The following is a 21,115-nucleotide window of genomic DNA, read 5'->3' on the forward strand; positions in this document are numbered from 1 at the left end:
TGTAAAATAATCTGTCATAGAGTGAGACTGTATAGAAACAAGAACAATAAAACAAGACAAAAGCACTACACAGGCTACTGACCAAGGGGTCAGTTTAGCACTGTGTGAACAGTACATTAAAATGTCCCAATTAAAGCATACATATCCACCTTGACCACGGACCAGCATGTCTGACGTGTTTCAAGTGATCAACTCTTATTCATAGTCAAAATGTGTTGCATGACTAAAAAATATACAAAAAAAAAAAACAATTTCTTATTTACAATACTAATAACAGATGATTCTTGTCCAGTGGAAATCCAGTGCAACATTCCTTCCCATACTGTGGGACAAGACTTACATGCATTGACAAGAAATAGATGTGTCCTTACAGAAAATAACCTCTCAAAAAAGTAGAAAACCAAGTAGAAAATATTTGTAATATTTATTGGCATTAATGCAAATATTTTACATTCATTAATATGATAAATAAGTGGCAGCATTTATACGGTAAACGGCTTTAATAAGTTATATGCAGTGTAGGTCTTTGCTCCTTTCTTCACTGGCTCACACATTATTCAGTAGATTGCGGTCTAGTATCAAGTGAAATGGACCACAACAATGCTATAAAGGTTCTTCAACATTAATGCCACCAGAAACACTGTCATTTCCTTGGCAAAATATAGATAGCCTCTGAAATAGAAAATGCAGAGGAAACATGCAACATAGAAAACAAAACTGAGTCTAAAATACCAACACTGAGGTAAAAATGGTCTGGTTTTTCCAAAGAAAACATTGTTAACCGGTAGCTTTCCAGCAGTTCGGAATGGCAGCTAGTTGAGAGAACGTGCTGGGAAATATAGTTCCAAAACACTGGTGAGCACTTAGTCACAACTCCTATTCTAAAGTTGAATTCACATTAAGCTATAGGGAAAGATTCTAATCTGGTACAATAAATATTGTCTATAAAACATTTTCAAAAATGTCATTTTTGTTTTCTTCACTGTTCAGAGGTTATAATAAATACTCAATTGTGCAATACATTTTCTACAATGTTTTAATCGTATGCATACTTATTGCAAACACCTTAACGACTTTCACGCTGAAACCAAAAAGATTTTTTTTTAAATATCAGCAGGTATCTCAGACATACAAAGTTCGGCTTTAAGTTAGAGGCTGCAGATAGTAGCCACATATGAAAAATGTGCATTTCTAAAACTGTATGTTAAGTCATAAACACAGGTCGACAAAAATAGCAGTAATATATATTATCTGTGTGACAAGTCTAAGTAGTTTATACATATTAAATATACAAAGAAAACAGTGACAAGTGAATTTCCTTTTCCCACAGTGATTAAAAATATATAAATAAGTTAAAGAACTGTGCAGATCAAAGCTTTTCACGAGGAGAGCTATATGTGTTTACCCATATTCTAGCTATGAACATTGGGGGGTACAGGCATACCCCTTAAAAGCACAGAATACCCCCATTTTATGCATCATTTAACCTGGTATATATACAAATATATATCATCCCTCTTCACACTTAAAATGTTCAAAAACTAATCATTTAAATACTGAAATAAATAAAAACTAAAATTAGCTGCCCTTCTCAACATGAAAGTTGTATGAGTAAAGGAAAGGGACACTTATAAAAATCATAATCAAGCGGGGACTGTATAGTTGCGTGGGTCTTTCAACTATACAGCACTCAGTTCATCTGGTCTACCATTGCAGTAAAATAAGGTGCCCACTGCTGCAAACTGCCTCTCAGAGATTGTGAAATATATAGTAAAGTAGTTCATTTTACTATTTGGATTGCAATCTGGGACAGAAAAGGGTTGAGGAAAATGTTGATAATATCCCCTATGATATACCCTTTAGATATAGTTTCCATTTACTCAAGGACTAAAAACTTTATCAGAAGTAAAATTTTATTTCCACCTTAAATGTGCAAATGACCTTATAGCATCTCCTGGGAAATTGCAGTAATAGCCTTAATTTTATAATGTTTGCTTTGTTTAAAGAAATAATAATTAATTTATTTTTAGTGGCAGTCATTTACATAAAAAAAAAAGAGGCAACAGGAAGCTCAGTCATATTGGTTGCCACTTATGAATTAGCTTCTTAGCAATTGATGCTTGTTACGAGTAGCGCTGCAGCCAGACGCGCTCTGTGACCTGACCTTGCTCCTGTGCCACCAGCCCTCTGACCTCCTAGCTACATTCCTGACTACTCTCCTGTGCCGCCTGCCCTGACCTCTTGCCTGTCCAGACTTTGAGTTTGCCTCATCCTCCCTGTGCCACACATCACCTCGGCAGCCTGTGTGGACGAGTCATATCAGGGGTAGCGAGCTGGGTGCCACCTGCCACAGCAAATCTATCCCGCTATGCGGCAGACTCTGGTGAAAACCAGCGGCACCTTAGACTCCACTCGCTGGTATGGCCCACGCCATCATCCACACAGGTACAGCGGATCCACTTCACTACCGCTGTTACAATGGTAAACTTTGTCATCAATGGAACATGCTAACAAATTTAAGAGTGAGGGCCTGACGAAGTGCAACGTGCACAACACAGTCCATTGCCTAGAACACCCCTCGCACCTGTCTGTCGCACCTGCTGTACCTGAGATGAAATAAAGCAATAAAGAATACCGGCTCTACCTTAGGGACGGGCTGCACCTCAATGGGGAGGGTGCAGCTGTGCTTGGAGAGAAGATGACCAAAAGGGTGGAGCAGTTTTTAAACTAGGGACTGGGGGGGAGGGAACCTACAACATAAATGTAGATAGTGTAGATAGAGAGGTGGGACTTATTAATGTACTTGGGGGTGGAGCGGAGGGAGGGGTTAGAATAGTTGACTAATACCAGAAGTCTAAAAGGAAGAATGTCCGACACTGGATATGTATAAGAATATTTGCTTTATTTCTGCTTTGGCAAGGAGTCACAATCCAGAGCAGGAACGTCTGACATGGTTCGCACCGTCAGGTGCTTAATCGTAGACTGTTTATGATTAAGCACCTTATAGTACGAAACGCATCAGACATTCCTGCTCTGTATTGTGACATCTTACCAAAGCAAGAGGAGAGGAGAATTATGACATAATGCGTATAACAGAGCCATGGTTGGATGATAGCTACGATTGGGCGGGCAACATACAGGGTTATAGTCTATTCAGGAAGGATCGGACAAAACAGAAAGGGGGAGGAGTTTGTCTGTACGTAAAGTCCAGTCTGAAGGCCGCACTGCGGGAGGATATATAGGAGGGAAACGATAATGTGGAGTCATTATGGGTAGAATTATATGGAGATAAAAGGAAAAAAATTCTGATAGGGGTTTGCTATAAGCCACCAAATATAAAGGAAAAGCCAGAAAATCAATTACTGAGGCAAATAGACAAAGCAGGAAATCAAAATGAGGTGATAATAATGGGGGACTTTAACTATCCGGATACAAACTGGGAGACTGAGACCTGTGAATCTCATAAAGGAATCAGGTTTCTGACTATAGCTAAAGACAATTATCTGTCCCAAATGGTGCAGGGCCCGACCAGAGAGGGCACCCTACTAGACTTAATATTAACCAACAGACCTGACAGAGTAACTGATGTGCAAGTAGAAGGACACCTAGGAAATAGTGATCATAATATAATACATTATAACTTGTTCTTCAATAAGGGAACCTCTCGAGTTGCCACAAAAACAATGAACTTTAGGAAGGCAAAGTTTGATCAACTCAGAGAAGCCCTTAAGAATATAAATTGGGATAATGACCTGAAAAATATGAATACTGACACTAAATGGGAGACTTTTAAAAATATCTTAAATTCTCACTGTAAGAGGTATATACCTTATGGGAATAAAAGGGTGAAGAATAGGAGAAAACCAATGTGGATTAATAAAAATGTTAAGGGGGCAATAAATGACAAAAATAAAGCATTTAAACTATTAAAACAGGACGGCAGTGAAGAAGCATTAAAAAGCTATAGAGAAAAATGTAAAATATGTAAAAAACTGATAAAAGCCACAAAAGTAGAGACAGAAAGACTCATTGCCAAAGAGAGTAAAACAAACCCCAAAATGTAGTTTAACTATATAAATAGCAAAAAGGTTAAAGGGGTACTCCGGTGTAAAACATTTTTTTTCGGTCTTTTTAACCCCTTAAATGTACGGCGCTGCTTAGCGCTATGTAGTGCACAGCGCCGTACATTTAAAGCGCAGCTGTGACGCGAGCACAGGAGCTTCGCTTGCTTCATTTGCGATGGGTCCCAGCGGCTGTCAGCAGCTGCGGACCTGTCGGTAATGGCCAACATCAGTGATCGTGCTGATGTCTGCCATTAACCCCTCAGATGCCGTGATCAAAACTGATTATGGCATCTGCGGCAGTGCAGCATTTAAAATGTTAGATCTGATCGCCCTCGGAACTGCCGCGGGGATCAGAACAGCCAAGATGGTGGACGGAGATCCCCTCACCTGCCTCCGTCCCTCTCTCGGGGTCTTCTGCACTTATCTGCCTTCCAGCAGACCAGAGCAGAAGATCGCCGATAATACTGATCAGTGCTATGCCCTATGCATAGCACTGGACAGTATAAGCAATCTGATGATTGCTATAAATAGTCCCCTATAGGGACTAAAAAAGTGTAAAATAAATGTAAAAAACGTTTTTAAAAAAGTAAAAAAAAAATGTAAAAAGCCCCTCCCCCAATAAAGTTTGAAATCACCCCTTTTCCCCATATTAAAGGGGTACTCTGGCGCTAAGACATCTTATCCCCTATCCAAAGGACACCCCCTCATAGGCTTGCATTGAGGGGCAGAGCCGTGACGTCACACGCTAGTGATCGCTATTAATCAGACGCGGAGCGAGCACGCTCCGGGGGCTGATGCTAACGGGGTATGGTATGCAAGATCACGGGGGTCCCCAACGGCAGGACCCCCGCAGTCAGGCATCTTATCCCCTATCCTTTGGATAGGGGATGAGATGTTTTAGTGCCGGAGTACCCCTTTAATAAAAAAAAGTGTAAAAAACAATAAATAACAAACATATTTGGTATCATTGCGTGCGTAAATGTCCGAACAATAAAAATTATAGTAAAAAAAAAGTCCAACACTTCTGCTTTTTTGTCACATAAAACTGAAAAGAAAAATGTATAAAAAACGTTCAAAAAGTCACAAATACCACATATACACAAGAGTGGTACTAACACAAACTACAGATCTACTGAACTACTGTAAAAAATTAGTCCTCACACATCCCTAAATTTTATTTTATTTTTTATTTTACCATGAAGTGTACAGCGTGAAAAAGAAACCCCCCCAAATTTGCAAAATTATGATTTCCGTTTAAATTTCCTTCCACACTTTTTTTTTGGGGGGGGGGGGGGGGGTTTACCATACATTTTAGGGTAAAATGAGTTATGTCATTACAAAGTACAATTAGTTACACAAAAAACAAGCCCTCATATGGGTCTATGGATGGGAAAATAAAAGAGTTATGGATTTTAGAAGGCAGGGAGGAAAAATCTAAAACGCTAAAATAAAATTGGCCTGGTCCTTAAGGTCAAATGGGCTGTGTCCTTAAGGGGTTAAATCAACTGGCTCCAGAAAGTTAAACAGATTTGTAAATGACTTCTATTAAAATTTTTTTAATCCTTTCAGTAATTAGCAGCTGTATACTACAGAGGAAATTCTTTTCATTTTGGATTTATTTTCTGTCTATCCACAGTGCTCTCTGCTGATACCTCTGTCCATCTCAGGAACTGTCCAGAGCAGGAGAAAATCCCCTTAGCAAACCTATGCTGCTCTGGACAGTTCCTGACATGCACAGAGATGTCAGCAGAGAGCACTGTGGACAGACAGAAAAGAAATTAAAAAAAGAAAATAATTTCCTCTGTAGTATACAGCTGCTAATAAGTACTGGAAGGATTAAGATTTTTTTAATAGAAGTAATTTACACATCTGTTTAACTTTCTGGCACCAGTTCATTTAAAAAAAAAAAAAAAAAAAGTTTTCCACCGGAGAACCCCTGTTGGCCCTTTAAAAAATGATGAGGAAGAAATTATAGACGAGAATCAGGAAAAAGCAAATATATTAAACACATTCTTCTCCACTGTATTCATAGAGGAAAATGAAATGCCAGGTGAAATACAGGGAGATAAGGTAAACTCCCCAGTACAGGTCACCTGTCTAACCCAGGAAGAAGCACAGTGCCACCTACAAAAAATCAAAATAGACAAATCACCAGGTCCAGATGGCATTCACCCCCGTGTTCTAAAGTAAAGTAATAGACAGACCCCTATTTTTAATATTCAAGGACTCTATAGTGACAGGGTCTGTTCCCCAGGACTAGCGCATAGCAAGTGTGGTGCCAATATTTAAAAAGGGGTCAAAAGTTAACCTGGGAATTATAGGCCTGTTAGTTTAACCTCCATTGTATGTAAATTGTTTGAGGGTTTTCTAAGAGATGCTATTTTGGAGTATCTTGATAAAAATAAATGTATGACACCATATCAGCATGGCTTTATGAGGGATCAGTCCTGTCAAACTAACCTGATCAGCTTTTATGAGGAGGTGAGCTCCAGACTGATCAGCCTTTATGAGGAGGTGAGCTCCAGACTGGATCAGGGGGAATTGCTGGATGTTGTATATCTTGATTTTTCAAAAGCATTTGATACGGTGCCACATAAAAGGTTGGTGCATAAAATGTGAAAGATTGGGCTGAGGGAAAATGTGTGCAAGTAGGTAAGTAACTGGCTCAGTGATAGGAAACAGAGGGTCATTATTAATGATACTTATTCTGATTGGGTGACTGTTACTAGTGGGGTACCACAGGGGTCAGTCTTGGGTCCTATTCTATTTAATATATTCATTAAAAGACCTTGTAGAGGGGTTGAATAGTAAAGTAGCAATCTTTGCAGATAATACTTAACTCTGTAAAGTGGTTAACATCATAGAGGACTGTGCACTGTTACAAACTGATCTGAATAGGTTGGAGGTTTGGGCTAGGTTGGAGGTTCAACACTGATAAATGTAAGGTAATGCACATGGTGAGGAAAAATTTGTGCTGGGATTATGTATTAAATGGGAGAACACTTGGGACGACTGACTTGGAAAAGGACTTGGGAGTCTTAGTTAACAGTAACTGTAGTGACCAGTGTCGGGCAGCTGCTGCCAAGGCAAATAAAATCATGGGGTGTATCAATAGGGGCATAGATGCCCACAACAAGGAAATAATTCTACCACCGTACAAATCACAAGTCAGACCACACATGGAATACTGTGTACAGTACTGGGCACCAGTGTACAAGAAAGATATGGTGGAGCTGGAGAGGGTTCAAAGACGGGCAACCAGGGTAATATGGGGAATGGGAGGACTACAGTACCCAGAAAGATTATCAGAATTAGGGTTATTTAGTTTAGAAAAATGAAGGTTTAGGGGGTGACCTAATAAGTTAACTATGTATAAATATATCAGGGGACCTTACGTAGATCTTTCTCATGATCTATTTATACCCAGGACTGTATCTATAACAAGGGGGCATCCTCTTTATTTAGAGGAAAGAAGGTTTCTACACCAGCACAGATGGGGGTTCTTTACTGTAAGAGCAGTGAGACTGTGGAATTCTCTCCCGGAGGAGGTGGTCATGGTGAACTCTGTAAAAGAGTTTAAAAGGGGCCTGGGTGCATTTTTGGAGAGTAATAACATTACAGGTTATGGATACTAGATTATAGGGACAGAAGGTTGATCCGGGGATTTATTCTGATGCCATATTTGAGTTGGGAAGGAATTTTTACCTCTAAGATGAGGTTTTTTTTTTCCTTCCTCTGGATCAACTCAGTAGGGACTCATTAGGGATATAGGTTGAACTTGATGGACTCTGGTCTTTTTTCAACCTTGTGAGCTATGTTACTTTGTAAGGAACTGTTTTATCAAGACCATGTCTGGTGAGTGCAAGAGTGCTCACTTTTCATCTTCTGGACATATACTAACACAATTTAGTTGACAAGTTACTTGTTTTTGAAACACTTGATTACAAGTGACAAACAAAATGGCCAAACTTCCTGTTGTCAATTTGGTAAAAATAAAAAAAATACTTAAATTGCCGCAATCAAACATAATAATGCTAAAATCTCTGTAAATAAAAGACGAATACCTCTAAGTTTACACTGCTTCAACTTTTTAAATGAGTTTTTAATTTATGGTTTAATTAAACATTTTTGGGTAGAGATCCTTTTTAATTTTAAATTTGAATAATGAAAATAAATACAACCGAAAACATTATGTAGACTATGTTAAAGTACTGCTTTTACATAAATTATTTTAAAAATTGTAAAATAAGAATTTGGTCAGATAATCAAAATTTAGCTTTGGTCACTTGCCACCAATCCCCATTTGGTCTGACTACCAAATTATCATAATATATACATAATAAAACTACTACTACATTTGTTCTATATTACTTATTATTATTCATAATTAATTAATTGAATAAATAAAAATTTTAACTGACATTGTAATGTTTAATTGTAAGGCTCTAGTCATAACTGTGCAGTCTACATGGGTTTGTGTCGTTACCATCGAGGTTTATATTCACACTCCTATGCATTACTTTGTGATGCTAATGTGATTTCAAGCTGTCACTGACTACATGTACACTGTTGGTTAAGCATAAAAATACCAAAAAACTAAAAATAGTTTGGTAAATACCCTAAACATAATGTGGTTGTTAGGGGCACTGGGATCCTATTGAGGTTCAACTTTTATTTTGACTCTTCAGATGTTTGTGTTAAATGAAATACACTTAGGCTATGGAATGTTCAATCAACCTTCCAGCATAGTACACCGTATAAAGACTTTTAAGTTAAGTTAGTCATACACATTTAATATTTAGATCCAAACAAATGCCAATGACTAATAAGACCTGTATGATCATTATAGTTTTTACCAACATTTGCCAACAAGGTAATATAGATTCCTTTAGAAGTACATTACAATGTTGTGCTTAGTTAAGTATACTGCATCTGTTTATGAATACAGTGAAACAAATACATACAGCTGTTAAGACTTGGAGCCCTCATAGAGATCGATTTTAGTGCAGGACACTGATTATTTGCTTTTCTTTCTGCTTTGCATTTATAATAAAGTCCTTTTTACTTGCAGTTACAAGCCCTGTATAGCTTTAGAAACAACAATGCGTTAGTAAGAACTTTGTCTACAAGGTGGATGAGGTTTGCTTATAGTCTCTCAACATAACTGAAGCATTTGTCACACTTGGAGGTGTGCAGAGTACTGACTCCGACACAGGAGAACTAGGCACAGAACTGCCTGAAGCTACTGAATCCCGGAAAGGAGATGGAGGCGTCAAAGCAGGTGAGTCCTCCAGTACTAATTTGCTTGGAACAAGTTCTTCATCAGGTATGTCTGTGCTATCATACATATAATCCCGGATAAGGTTCAATTTCTCATTCTCTACCTCCTCAGTGGAGGAGCCTATACCTTCACTGAAAGCCGCTATCTGAAGTGGAAGCACTTGCTGTGTAGAATAGATGGAGTCAACACTATTCTCTGGGCCAGGTATTGGAATAACAGAATTAAAGTCTGGAATGCCAGTAGAGAATTTGTTGATCACCCCATGTAGTTGGTCTAAAATAGATTTTTGCAGTGGTAGGCTTTTAGAGACTTGCTCTGGCAGATATAGTGATCCCTCCTCAAATTCTTGAGAAGGGGGAGGAGTTGCATTCAAGCGCCTATGTATCACCATGGATGGACTGCTGGGTAAGCTGAACCTTACGGGCTCATTTTCTTCTTCTTCTTCCACATTGTATAATGCATTAGTGCTAGTATCTAAAAATGTGTGGCTCTTGCTCTGAGCTTGGAAGCCTTTGGTTATAGGCTTTATCACAGCTGTCTGGTTTGATGATCCTGTCTCCTTGGTCTTCACGTGCACTGATAGTCTTTGCCACATGTGTTGTCCCTTCTGCACTTGTCTTCCACCTGGTTCAGACCATGACACAGACTTTCCATTAGAACTATGAATAAAATAAAGATGGGTGCATTTGAATAAACAGCATGCAGAAAATCACATCAAAAATAAAAAAAAAGGAGGCAAATATGTAAATGAATGATTAATTTATTGTAGATATAGTTTTAGCTATGTGTAGCTTATATTTTGTGTGCATATGTGGGTATGCTTTTTAATTTATGTAAGTAAAATTTTATTTGTAAAATGTTATATAAGCAATATTATGTCATATAGCATTAATATTACTTTTGTTTAATGTTTATGTTATGAGCTAATTTTTTTCTTCTATTCTCTGAATACCTAGGTTACTGAATATTTACTTTTGTTTAACTATTGAAAATGTTACAAACTTAAAAGGATCCTGTGATCACTTTTATGCTGCCAAAATGGTCATCGGTGCAGACCCTGGAGACTTCTCCGCACACCATTGGCCTTGATTGATTCATCTATCCCTATATCGAAATGGGTAAAAATCTATCAATCAAGGCTGTTGGAGTGTGAAGAAGTCACTGGGGACTGTCCGGTTTAGCCAGCATGAAAGTGATGGTAGGTTCTTTTTAAGTGGAAATTGTGGCTTTTCAAGTAGAAATAATGACATACAATTCAAATGTTAAATAAAAATTTTCTATACAACTACAGTAGGATAAAGGGGTTATCTGAGCTTTTAAAATTGTCAGCTTATCCATAAGATAGGCCATCAATATTAGCTCAGTAGGGGTTCAACTTCTTTCACTCACTAATCAGCTGTTTAAAGGGGCTGTCACACTTTAAACCAGCTTTTGTCCTTCCTGGCAGATGTGTAACTTGCAGCTTCTGGGCCCCAATGTAAAATCTTTAACAAGGCCCCAAGTGCCAATTATAATACTGGCTTCTTATGGTACAGATGTGCTTTGGGGTCCCTTAGGCACCAGGGCCCGGTGTGACTCCTACCCTTGCTCCCCCTATAGCTACGTCCCTGCTTTCTAGTACTCTTAGGGTCTAGTCACATGTACAGTATTCAGCGCAGGATGTAAAGCTATATTTAGTCATTTAGTTTACATCTTAGGAATCTGCAGCATAAACTCCTGCACATCAAATCTGCACAGAATACTGTACATGTGAATACACCATTAATAGCGACTGTGCAAAGTATTGCTAAGTTGCCCTGTTCACTTGAGTGGAACAACACTGCAATAACTTGCACTTTCACTACTACGCCTAAAGAAAAATATGTTTTTAAACCAGTGCAAAAAGGGATTCCTCAGTGTAAGAGCAGCGAGACTATGGAACTGTCCAGAGTAGGAGCAAATCCCCATAGCAAACCTTTAATGCTTCAGACCGTCCCTGAGACAAGCAGAGGTGTCAGCAGAGAGCACTGAACAACTCAACTCCAGCAGCTGATAACTACTGGAAGGACTAAGATTTTTTAATAGAAGTAATTTACAAATCTGTTTTACTTTCTGGAGCCAGTTGATTATATATATATATATATATATATGTATATATATATATATATATATATATATATATATATATATATATATATAACATTTTCCTGGAATACCCCTTTAATATGTCAGAGCTGTTTTGGTTGCATGAGGGAGACCTATACAATATTTGGCAGCTAGTTATTGCCGATTGGTGTAGTGTATGTATAATATTTTATATTTTTATTAGTGGTTATATTTTATAAGTGGTTATTACAAATTGATTGTGGCTATACCTGTCTTTATTACCCAGACCATGGACACAGGTTTCCAAATTTTAATTTGCATGGAAATTTTGGTATTTAGTTAACAATGATACATTTTAACTATATTAATTTTGTTGTGTCTTTAATGGGAATCTATTACTGGTATTTTCTATTAAGAACTGTAGACACCATTGGATAGCTGTTATGGTGTCAAAGCATACTGTGCCTATTCTGGAGCTGATGGTGGTTGCCAAACTTTCTGCCTTTTTATTTCTCATTCAAGTGTCAAGGAGGCAGGGCCTAATTGCACAAGTACTAGACACACCTCCTAGTTTGCCCTCACATCCTAGACCCTTCTTGATTGATATACAGACCCCTATACATCAGTCATAGAGGGGCTGGGAGTAGAAGGCAATTTTTAAGGCGATTTTATAAGTTTGGCAGCCACCATGAACACCAGGAAAGGCACAGTTTGCTTTTATATTCTAACAGCAATCCAATGGTGTCTTCAGCTCTTACAGCTGACTGTTTCCCTTTAGTGTCTATGACATTTAAAATATCACATACTATTTGATTTATCCTGTAAAACATGATCCCTAATGCCTGACTTTCATGTTCAGAGAAGTTAGGAGTTCCTTTTCATCTAATGTAGGTCAATTAACGTAAAATATTATGGCTACAATATGTGTCTTTCTATAGAATTAAATATATGTTTCTGTGTAGCAAACTGAGGAGTTACATGCAAAAAATTGCTCTCAGCAGAATCTGATGGATGCAGAAACAAAATAACATAACCTTAGCCTGCTATAGCATTACAATGAATGAATTTCATAGCTTACATTCCATGCTCACATCAGTTTGGCCATAGCATGTATGAAATCATGCGAATAATATAGATACATTCAAGGAGAAATTATGCACTTTACATAAACGTGCACAGTGTCTGTATGCATGAAGCATGCCAGTGTTTAAATTATGGACCAACATATATGGCTACACAGGATTCCTCACCCAAGGGAAACGATACATATGACACAGAACTTTAACATCAGCTTAAACATCCTTCATTTATGCAGTATAAAATCCATTTTAAATCAGCATAAAAGTAAACATCTATAAAAGGATTATTCAGGAATTTCACTAATGATTTATCTTTAGAATTTAACTAGTTTTCATTGGCATTTTACCCATAACAACATAACAATAGTCGCCAAAATTTTAGTGCATTTGATTTATCTTTAGATGGGATTGTAAGGGGACAGAACATACATTTCTCCAATGATAAGCAAAACAAAGGGGCCCCTTCACTATTGTACCCAACAAAGCAGCATTTTCATACATTCTGCTGTGCCTAGTATTGCAGCTCAGCTTCATTCAAGTGAATACAGATTCGCCTGGTATAAGCAGCAATACCAAGCAACATATATGCCCCGCTGTGTCCAGTACAACATTGAACAGTTTTCTGACTGGTGGGAATATCTTGGGTTAGACCTCCACTCATGAAATGTAAAGATAAACCATCAATAGAAATTCCTAAAAACCACCCTTTCAATATAAATTATTGCTAGAAATCGTTTGTTAATAAATGTCGTCAATCAATCTATATCAGAAAAATAAATCCTTATATTATCACATCTGATCCAGCAGCTCCAGTATTGGCTTGATAACCGATTTTATATATAAACACACTTACAATTTATAACTTTACTTTTTAGGGTCCGAAATAACATAAATACTTTATTTTCATTATAAAAACATCCCACTATTCCAATGTTATGTTGTAAGCTCATACTGTTTGATTTAACGTCTGATAAACAGAATGTCAAGTAGTGAATATACAAAGCGCTCGTAATGGTTTTAGGCCCTTTTACTTTTTTTCACATTTACTATGGTGTCTCATGTTGAATCCCCCATAATTGTGCATTCAATACACCATAATGACAAAGTTAAAACCTAATTAACAACTTTTTTTTGCTAATTTATTAAATAGGAAAACCTTTAATTCCACATGAACATAAGTAGTCGGATCCTTTACTATGACACTTGAAATTTTGCTTCAGGGTCTCCCATTTCTCTTAATCTTCTTTGAGATGTTTCTATACCTTGATTGGAGTCACTTGTGGTAAATTTAGGTGATTGGACAGGATTTCAAAAGATACACCACTGTTTATACAGAGAGTGGATGTGTGGAGAATGTGCTCTGGAGAATGGTACTAAAATATCTGCTGCACTAAGGGCACAGTAACCACCATCGTTCTTTAATGGAAGGAGTTTGAAACAACTAGGACTCATCCTTGAGCTGGTCATTGAACCAAACTAAGTACTTGGGGAGAAGGGCCTTGGTTAGAGAGGTGACCAAGAACCCAATTTCCATACTGACTAAGCTACAAATATCCTATGTGCAGGCAGGAGAAACTTCTGAAACTTCAGGATTTTATGGCAGAGTACTCAGAAATAAGCCTCTTATCAGTAAAGGACACATAAAAGCCTGTCTGAAGTTTGCACAAAACACCTAAAGGACTCTCAGGTTGAGATAAACAAGATTTTCTGGTCTGATAAAACCAAGTTTAAACTTTCTAGCCTCAATGCTAATTTTCATGTCTGAAGGAAACCAGGCACTGCTCATCACCTGCCAATACTATCCCTAAAGTAATCATGGTGGCAGTATCAAAAAGTGGGGGTGTTTTCAGTGGCTGGGACAGGGAGAGACTGGTCAGGATTGAGTGAAAACTGAATAAAGCAAAGTACAAACATATATTTAAGGAAAACCTGATCCAGAGTGATCTGTTTCTCAGACTGGGCCAAAGGTTTACCTTCCAAAAAGAAAATGAATTTATGCACACAGCCAAGACAACACAAAGTGGCTTAGGGACAACTCTGTGAATGTCCTTAAGTGGATGAGCCAGAGCCCTAGACTTCAACCAGTCGAACATCTCTGGAGAGACCTGAAAATGGCTTCCACTGATGATCCCCATTCAACCTGACAGAGCTTGACATGATCTGCATGTAGGAATGGCAGAAAATCCCCTAATCCAGGAGTGCAAACCTTGCGATATCATACTTAATAAGACTGGAAGGTGAAATATCTGCCAAAGATACTTTAACTGAATACTAAGTAAAGGGTCTGGATACTTCTGTTAATGTAATATTTTATTTTTTCCTTTTCAAAAAATTTGCAAACATTTCTAACATTCTGTTTTTACTTTTGTTATTATGGGGTATTGAGTGCAGAATGATTTTTTTTATTTTAGCACAAGGCCACAAAGAAAATGTGAAGATGTCTAAAACTTTCTGAATGCACTGTAAGCCAAAACTACTTTAAAGATTCTTCTGCAGTACCAGTGTATTTCCTTATTTGTTAGTTTTGTTAATATAAGCGATTTTAACACTGCTGGTTGGCAACCACCAGCGTACTTTTTTTCTTACTGGTTCTTACCAGCATCAGGCAACATTCTCCATGTCATGTGTTTTCTGTATTTCTTAGACTTCCTGCTGTGATATGTTTAAGGCTACAGTTTCCACTCTGGCCACCAGGGGCCACGCGTGAGCACCGGCTGAATTTTATAGAGCTAGCGTCCACTTCCTAGTAGTTCCCCCTCCTTTCTCTGCAAGGCACTCCCTATATAAAAAAGCCACACCTGATGCCTTAGCAAGGCTGTGTATTACTAAACTGCTAAGGTCTCTGTTTGCCTGCTTAGCCTGTCTGTCTGCTGATCCCTGCTGGTATACTAGACTCTGCTTATCCCCTGGAATCTGACCTGTCTCTCCTGTTTTGAACTTGAACTGTCTACCACGATTGCAGCTTGTTCCAGTCTGCACCTGTAGCCATCTTGGCTAGCTGTCACAGTACCTGCTCTGTTAATAAACACCTTAATCAGCTTGTGTCTGGCGCAATGTTTAGTGTCAATGTGCCCCATTCTGCCTGCCTGGCCAGCTGCCACTTGTGGTACAGTGGGTCCAAACTCATGGGGCATTGTAGTGATCATGATTAAAGGGGTCTCATTATTTACATAGAGTACTCCCAAACATTTAGGCTTTGGATATTTTATTTCCTTGCATGTCTTGTAGTAACACAGTATCTAAAATAGAATTGATAATGAGTGTTCTTATATGGAAAATTAGATTATGTGATGTAACCCCTTAAAGTGTAATGTTCAGCTTTGCATAAAGCAATAGTACAAGTAAACATGATAAACTCTGTAATATATTTTATCTTATCAAATTGCACTGAGATCTCAAGTAACTCTGCCCATAAAAGTCTATCGTGAGGGGAAGGGGATAAGGTAGAATAGTGAAAACATGTAGGAAAAGTGTCAGAAACGCAGACAGGAATACTGCTGGCTTACTGTTTCCCCCACTAATAAACTCCTAGCTAACGCATACAGCTCTATTATGTTTTCTATGCTGTTGCTACTTTTGCGAGATTGCTACAGAGGGGCGGAAAGCAAAATCTTCAACTATTTATGTGTTCTATCTATAGAAAAGAACTCCAGCTAGTCTCCATTCCCTCTGGAGCAAAACTCTGAAAAACCTGACATTGAAGGAACCTGCAGAGGGGTAAAACTGATGAAAAATGGAAAATCCAGCTTATAGAATGCTCAGAAATATTGCTACCCCTCATGTACAAAAAATGTACGGCTTATCCTGAAATGTTATCTGAAATGATAGTAACACTTTAATGAAGCAGGTCATTTATGGCATGAAGACACAAATTTTTCATTTTTTTTCATCACAGCATTCCAGACATACAGTGCCTTGTGAGAGTATCACCCACCTTAGTGTTTTGGCTGTGATTGCATTACAACCTGGAAATAAAAATGAGTTTTGGGGTTTTGTAACATTTGTTTTACACACCATGCCTACTACTTTGAAGGTTCAACAATAATAAAGATCAAAAGCAGAGAACTCTAATGTGTGTAAGTGATCACCCCTAAAAGCCAATACTTTCTGCAACCACCATTTGCAGCAATTACAGTTGCAAGTCTCTTGCAGTATGTCTTTATATTTGGCTTATGGTACACTAAATAAGTGTTTTCTCTGCAAGAAAATGAAAGCAGGTAGTGTTGCTCAGCATATTCCCTCTTCCCAGAATGCCCAGTGGAGTGCTAATGGCCTTTGAGGCTTCACACACCAGCAATGGTGTCTTCTCAAGGAGAACTCTTGCCCCCTTTGTTTAATTATAATATTTATAAATATAATAGAACCTTTTTTATTGTCTAATTTCTCCTGAAATTTTTGAAATGTATATTCTGGTTTTGAAAAGTGATCTAGATTTTGCTAATTTGTAAAGTAAATGTTTTATTACAGGTCACATAGAGTAGGAAATACTTTGTAGAAGCAGGAAGGGATGTGCTATAGTCTGAAAAATGCCATAAAATTGCAATATTCTTCCTGAGCTGAAATTTAGTCCTTTCAGCTGATTGAGATCTTTTCTGAATTACAGTGGCAATGCAGCTGGGGCACTATTCAAAATCTGTTTCCGACTTTAACACCATAATTTAACATTACTATAAAAGGGGACATCTGTTCAGCTGGACTGGTTCGCATAATAAAGTCTGACACTTGCATTTTTCATGTGGCTACTTCAATTTCTTAGTGTCTAATGCAGCTGAGAAGAAAGCATATTTATGACAATGAGTTTGTGATGCTTCCAATATTACATCTATTCATGGATACTATATCATAGTAATTATTTGTTCTTGTTTGTGCCCTTTCAGGTTTGTTGGTGACTTGAATTTATTCTGGCAAATTATCTTTCCTTTTAAAGGGGTACTCCGTTGGAAAACATTGCCAGAAAGTTAAACAAAAAATCTTTACCCTTCCAGTACTTTTAAGCAGCTGAATGCTACAGAGGAAATTCTTTTCTTTTTGAATTTCTGTTTTGTCTGGTCCACAGTGCTCTCTGCTGACACCTCTGTCTGTGTCAGCATAGGTTTGCTATGGGGATTTTCTCCTGCTCTGGACAGTACCTGATACGGGCATCAGATGTCAGCAGAGAGCACTGTGGACAAGACAAAAAATAAATTCAAAAAGAAAAGAATTTCCTCTGTAGCATACAGCTGCTAAAATGTACTGGAAGGGTAAAGATTTTTTTTTTTTTTATAGATGTAACTTACAAACCTGTTTAACTTTCTGGCACCAGTTAATTAAAAAAAATATGTTTTCCAGTGGAGTATCCCTTTAAGCACATGTACAAAAGTAGAGTTGAATTTTTAATTTGCGGCTTTGTTCTCACTAAAGTGTAGTGAAATGGCACAAAGTATACTACTGTGACCCAAAAAAGACACATAAATTAGCTGTTTTTTTTCTATGACAGCTATTAAATGTACTTTATGGATTGAGGTCTCTGAGAACAGATTCATGCAGTAGTAGGAAGTCATGTGGGAAAAAATTAGCAGGTGAAGGAGACCCTGCTGTGACTACTTTGTTAATTGTTGACACAAAGGCTTAAACAGCGGAGATCAGAGGTTTCTCTGATCTCCATCTTTATATCAAGACTGATCCTATCTATTTGATCTAGAAAAAAAAAAAGGATACAGTTGGGTCCAGAGATATTTGGCCAGTGACACAATTTCTAAGCAGTTTGACAAAAATATTGCATTATATATATAAGCCTCTGTATTCACTGGCTCAAAATTGGACAATTGACTGGCAGTTTTTCATCTTTGGCCTGGTACCTCATTATTTCATGAAAATAGTTTTGCTAAACTTATGGTTTAGTAGCTGCAGACTACAGAGTGAGCACATGCACTGAATAATTGCTGAAAAAGCTCCAAATTTTTGGCGCTCTCTTTTGGCATTAATTAAAAAAGCTGAAAATGAGTCCAAACTTTGATTAGAAAATGTAAACCCCTAGACTGGTCTACAGATGCACCAGAAATGTACAATTGTCACTATCCTAAATATCATGTTATAGGGAGGAGTTTTGATCAATAAGCTTTTTATTCCCACAACATTCTGTTTATGTCTCTGAGTGTAAGTTGAGCGCTTCTGCATTTTATTTTGGCATGCCAGTTTTTGTTATATGATGGGTGAAGAGCTTCATTTTATTTTCTTCAAGGAAATCTAAAACTAAAAAAAAAACAAAGTTTAACTCACCTTCCTACATTCCCCCGTTGCGCCGATATCAGTGTCCTCTTCCTTCTGCGCTATTCGGCTCCCTGCTTCTTAGGTTTGGAATGTCACAGTGCGGTTAGCGTATTGCCAGCCGCAGTGAGGTCCAGTCTCGGCCGGTGATAGGCTGAGCACAGTGTCATGTAAGGAACTTGGGCCCCGCCTTCTCCCTGATGCTTGGGTTCCTTACATGACAGTGCGCTCAGCCTATCACCGGCTGAGGCGGGACATCGCTGCGGCCAGTGATACGCTGACCCCAGTGTGACATTCCGAGCCTAAGAAGCAGGGAGCTGAGCAGCGCTGGAGCGATGGGACACAGATGCTGGTGCAACGGGGAACATAGGAAGATGGGTTACAGTTTGGTTTTAGTTTTTGCAGCCCGGGCAGAGGAAAAGTTAAAGGTTTTGCGCGGGATTTCTCAATTTTTTTTTTACTTATACCACTGCCAGGTTAGTTATTTAAAAAAAAAAATGCTATATTACTAAAATATTGTGTATTTCACCTAGTTATATGGATGAATATGGCATTGCTGCTACTAACTAAAGCCTGCTTAATAAATAGCTATGTCTGGAATGCAGAATGTAAAAAAATGTGTAGACAAGGATATGCACGGTAGCTCTCTGGTGCCACCTTTTGAAGATTACTTTCCTTCAAAAGGTGGCACCAGAAAAGTACTTTTGCACTTTATTCTTCCCAGAATTCCCATTGAAACATGAATGGTCTATATGTTTCCACACACTCCTCCTCAAGGTAAAGTTAGCATTAGTTCTTATTATTAAAAGATAAAGTGTGAGTTTTTACAAAGAATAAAATACTTAAAGACAAGAAAAGAGCCATCCACCATATAAATCCGCACTGTACGTTTGAGATCTCACAAGAGCTTCTTCATAACTTTCCACATGTTGTGATCATAAAACACTGATGTGTACTTACTTAGTATTCCCAGCACTTGGTTTCTTTCTCCTAAAGATGCTGAGGAAGGTGTTTGATCTGCACGGTGTTTTTCCATCTCCAACATGCATACGTACTACATCAGAGGTGGTGAAAGCACTTCGAACGTTCCTTTCAGGTTTGGCAATAATAATATACATCTTGGGAGTAAACATACAACCCAAAGCAACTGTGACACTAAGACTGACAGCAAAAGATGTGGTAATAATCTTGTAGTTGCTCCCAAAATAAATTGGGACAAACGCCAGCCAGATGATACAAGTAGTATACATTGTGAACGCAATGTACTTAGCTTCATTGAAGTTTGCTGGGACATTGCGAGTCTTGAATGCGTAGTAGGTGCAGCTCATTATCAGAAGACCATTGTAGCCAAGAGGTGCCACCACACCTAAGTTACTAGTGTTACAGATCAGGTAGACTTCTTTAATGCTTGGATAAGAAAGGATGGGCATTGGGGGCTCCATGATGATCAAAGTGACTACCAACGTAAGCTGCAGACTGATCAATACTGAAGCAATGATAACTTGAGCACAAGCACTCATAAAACGTGGTTTACGTGTACAAATTTTCTTTTTACTTCCTGCTAGTATTCGGGCAATACGATTGGTTTTGGTTATCAGGGCAGAGTAGCACATTGCTGAAGAGAGACCAACCAAAAGACGCTGTAAATAACAAGAAGCAGTAGTGGGCTTGGCTAACAGTGTGAAAGGACATATATAACCCAGGAAAATCCCAGCCAGAATAATGTAGCAAAGCTCTCGACTTGATGACTTAACCACAGGTGTGTCTCTGTAGAGAATGAAGATCAAGGTGACAAACATAGTAATAAGAATGCCTATGCAGGAGAAGGCCACAGCAATGATGGATTCAATGTCACTCCACTGTAGATATTTTACAACTATTGGCTCACAACCTGCAGGGAGAAAGCAAAGGGATTAGTTACCTTTCTTTCTAGGAGTCTGAATTTACATATTTTGCTTCCTATTAATAACTTTAATATTCTAGAAAAGAAAACCAATATCACTCATTGTGCAATGTACACTAAGTAAAATCAGAATGAAACAATACAGTACACTAACATGGTGGTGGTGATGGGGGTTTGAAAGAAGATAGTGGGATCCAAGGATGCAGATCAGAAGGGTATGGTTGTCAGCAGATTTTTAGGGTATATCGTAAATGCATGGCTGTACACCTCTCTCATTTTTAATTTATCACTCCAGTGCTGAGATATCAAAGTTTTAAAACATATGCAAATTAGGCTTTAAAGTCCCCAACGGCACTAGATCCCAGCACAGTTTGATGCCCAGTCTCTTGAAATCAGGGAGTAGAAGATGTGGCCAGTGAAAATAATGGACTTACTAGCTGGTGAAGTGTCTAAACTT

General features: G+C 38.1%; 1 protein-coding gene across 4 annotated transcripts in view; it reads right to left on the minus strand.

The window, feature by feature from the left end:
- Positions 1 to 410: 410 nt before the first annotated feature.
- LOC130362581 (metabotropic glutamate receptor 1) overlaps positions 411 to 21,115 on the minus strand; it is a 443,185-nt gene continuing 422,480 nt past the window's right edge. For 2 of the 4 annotated variants that reach the window (XM_056567315.1, XM_056567317.1), the window contains exons 8-9: positions 19,716 to 20,646; positions 411 to 10,004 (exon numbers count right to left, since the gene is read on the minus strand). In XM_056567315.1, coding sequence (XP_056423290.1) covers positions 9,188 to 10,004; positions 19,716 to 20,646 — 1,748 coding nt within the window. In that variant the 3' untranslated portion in view covers positions 411 to 9,187. Of the gene's footprint in view, positions 10,005 to 11,549; positions 16,475 to 19,715; positions 20,647 to 21,115 lie in introns of those variants that run through there. The other 2 variants (XM_056567318.1, XM_056567319.1) reach the window with 2 other exon arrangements.

This window comes from Hyla sarda, chromosome 3, assembly GCF_029499605.1.
Source record: "Hyla sarda isolate aHylSar1 chromosome 3, aHylSar1.hap1, whole genome shotgun sequence".
In the NCBI taxonomy this organism is placed as follows: domain Eukaryota; kingdom Metazoa; phylum Chordata; class Amphibia; order Anura; family Hylidae; genus Hyla; species Hyla sarda.